At 43.6% G+C, this 2724-nt stretch overlaps 1 protein-coding gene across 2 annotated transcripts in view; it reads right to left on the bottom strand.

The window, feature by feature from the left end:
* Window positions 1–883, bottom strand: part of LOC115239469 (actin-binding LIM protein 2) — a 31262-nt gene extending 30379 nt beyond the window's left edge. For both annotated transcript variants that reach the window (XM_029814003.1, XM_029813996.1), the window contains exon 1: window positions 696–883. In XM_029814003.1, the coding sequence (XP_029669863.1) occupies window positions 696–699 (4 nt within the window). In that variant the 5' untranslated portion in view covers window positions 700–883. The remainder of the gene's footprint in view (window positions 1–695) is intronic.
* Between the last annotated feature and the right edge of the window lie 1841 nt (window positions 884–2724).

Here is a 2724-nt window from a genome sequence, read left to right on the forward strand (position 1 = left end):
AAATAAAAAAAAAAAAAAAAAGAAGAAGAGTAGGAAAGCGGTCACAGGATCGAACGATGCGAAATTCTTCGGACAAACGCGTCGCATAAAATACGATATATGCAAAAGAAGAAAAGGAGAACGGAGATAAAGAGAAGGAGCACAGGGGAAGAGGGGGAGAGAGAAAGGGAGAGGCAAGGGGGATCCTCGCTCACGCATCGCGCGTATACGCGCGGGGGGGAGGAGAGGAGGAAGGATAGGCGTTCGCCCTAGAAAACGTCAAACCGACGGATTCACCTATTTATAGACCACCGAGTGAGTTCGCGATACGAGCCTTTCGGAAAACATTAGCCGCTCTTGGATGAGCGCGAGCTCGTGAAAATCAGACGGAAACTGCACGACGCAGGGGCGTACCCCCTCTCCTTCCCCGCGCCCCACCTCCCCTCCTATGCACGCGAGTTGGAACGCGACGAACAAACGGACGGACGGACGCCGCATTCCTTCCTACTCTCTCTCTCTCTCTCTCTCTCGTTCTCTTCCTCTCGCGTCTCCTAATCATAAGTCGCGAAGTCCGGTCGACATGACACAGAGACAAAGGAAGGGGAAGAGAGAGAGAGAGAGAAAAAGGGAGAAGAAAAGAAAAGGAAAGATAGGGTGAAAGAGACGAGGCGAGAGCCGGCGTTCGCTGATCGCTCTCGCGCTGATCTTGTACTCACCCATCTTCGGGAGTGGCACGAGCTGCGACGAAACGGCGGCGGATCCTTGTCACGTGCAGATCACACGGTCATAGCACAGCACTGGACGGCGGTGGCGGGCGCGCGCGACGCGCGTTTTCACTTAGAAAATCGCGGAAAACGCGAGCGACCTTCCTGACACGGTAAACCCGACGGCCGACATTGCGGTGTCGTGCTGTCGTGCCGAGCCGTACCGAACGCGGCGCGCAATTCGCGCATGCGCGCTACGCGCCGCTGTCGAATTCGCTGCTTCATCCTATATATTTCACGATTTCTTTTCACGGAAACTCGAATCCTAGAGAAAAAGAGAAAGGTACGTTCAAACCTTTATCTTGTTCGGTGAAAAAGTCTCGAATTAATAAGATAAAAAAGTTTTCCAGCCCAAAAATATGATATTATATTTACATTAAAGGGAAATTGATTTAAACTCGATCGAGAATTTGGAGGATGGAAACATGGAAAGTGTGACGATACACATATCGATATATATATATATAAAACAGTTCGTTTACCTTAGATTTATTTCTTAGAACGTTAATTATTTTGCTGTATGTATTTCATGTATTTCACACGATTTATCTAAGAAGTTTCTGTTGATTAATCGGTGATAAATCTACCCTCAATGTCGAAGTGGCAATAGATATGTGTGAACTTAGGCGCGATAATTTTTTTATAAAATCGGAACGCATAGATCGTAACATGTATCTCCATCTAGTGCAACGCATTACAAATATGTGTGATATATATTTATCATCTGAGGCTAAGCACCACCTCCACCTTGGATAATTCAGTTTTCTCATCAATTGATTCGTATTAATTATACGCATACGGGACAGAGATGGCGGTAGGAGTGCCGTTCTGTCTCGATTGACACCAGACGACGACGTTCCCTGTCCGGCGCGTTCCTCAACAGCAGCAGCAGCAACTCGAGAGAGAGAGAGAGAGAGAGAGCGCGCGTTAATTGGTGGGACCAATTAATTCCGACAAGTTCGCAAAAACGGACAGAACTTTCCGGTAGACCTGATATATATATATAATTAATACTATATATAAATTAATCTAACATCTACCGACTATCGAGCTACTAAATGTATTCCATATATGAAAAGATTACAATTACGTACAATTTTGCATATTATGTCCAGGAACGAATAATCGAAGCAGCGCGAGCGTTCATCGGATAAAACTTGCTCCAACGATTTAATCGAGATCCAGCGCGTCAGCCCCGAGGTCGATACAGTTTGTTCGGCGAACTCGCATTCGAAATCAGGCCCACGGCGTACGTGTACCGCACGTCCGGATGGTCTACCTATGAATCTAGAAGGTCAGGAGCGCGGAGCCGGAGAAGGAAGGTAAGCCGACGGTTGATTTATCGGCCAATTAGTCCACCGTATCGGGTGCGCTTCTCTGGTGCGTCTCATCTTACAGACGATATCCCGACCAAGACCGGCGCACGGGTTAAAACGCCGGGGAGATGAGAGCGTCAGGGACGTAACTTGTGCGTTTTTCATTGAAATTAAGCAAACCTTATGGACGATAAAAAAAAGAACGACCGTGACGATGAAGTTAAAGAAGCGCCGCACGATCTATAAAATTTTTATCTGTTTATTACTTTGCATAAAGCAAGCTGATTCAAAAATTTACATTTTTACAATCCCGTTGAGATAATCGACGGAATAGTTTTACACATATTTATTATTTTGTCTAAATAAGAAACTCTCTTTAGCTTTTCTTTTTTTCCAAAGTTAATAAATTTTCCAATTTTTGAAAAGATACACACTTACTTATAAAACTATTATATCTTTTAATTAAAAACACTAATCTCGAAATTAATTTTCTGAATTAACTTGTCATACATGCATTGGCTGTTAATATTAAACCATAGTTATCTGATGCTATTATTTTCGAATAATTATATATATATATATATCCAATTATAAATTAATTGTGTCTTGTATCGATTGAAATATGCATAAGCCATTTAGCATGATAGTCTTCGAATTCCAAGAGC

Source organism: Formica exsecta, unplaced genomic scaffold (genome assembly GCF_003651465.1).
Source record: "Formica exsecta isolate Colony F162 unplaced genomic scaffold, ASM365146v1 scaffold38, whole genome shotgun sequence".
NCBI lineage: Eukaryota > Metazoa > Arthropoda > Insecta > Hymenoptera > Formicidae > Formica > Formica exsecta.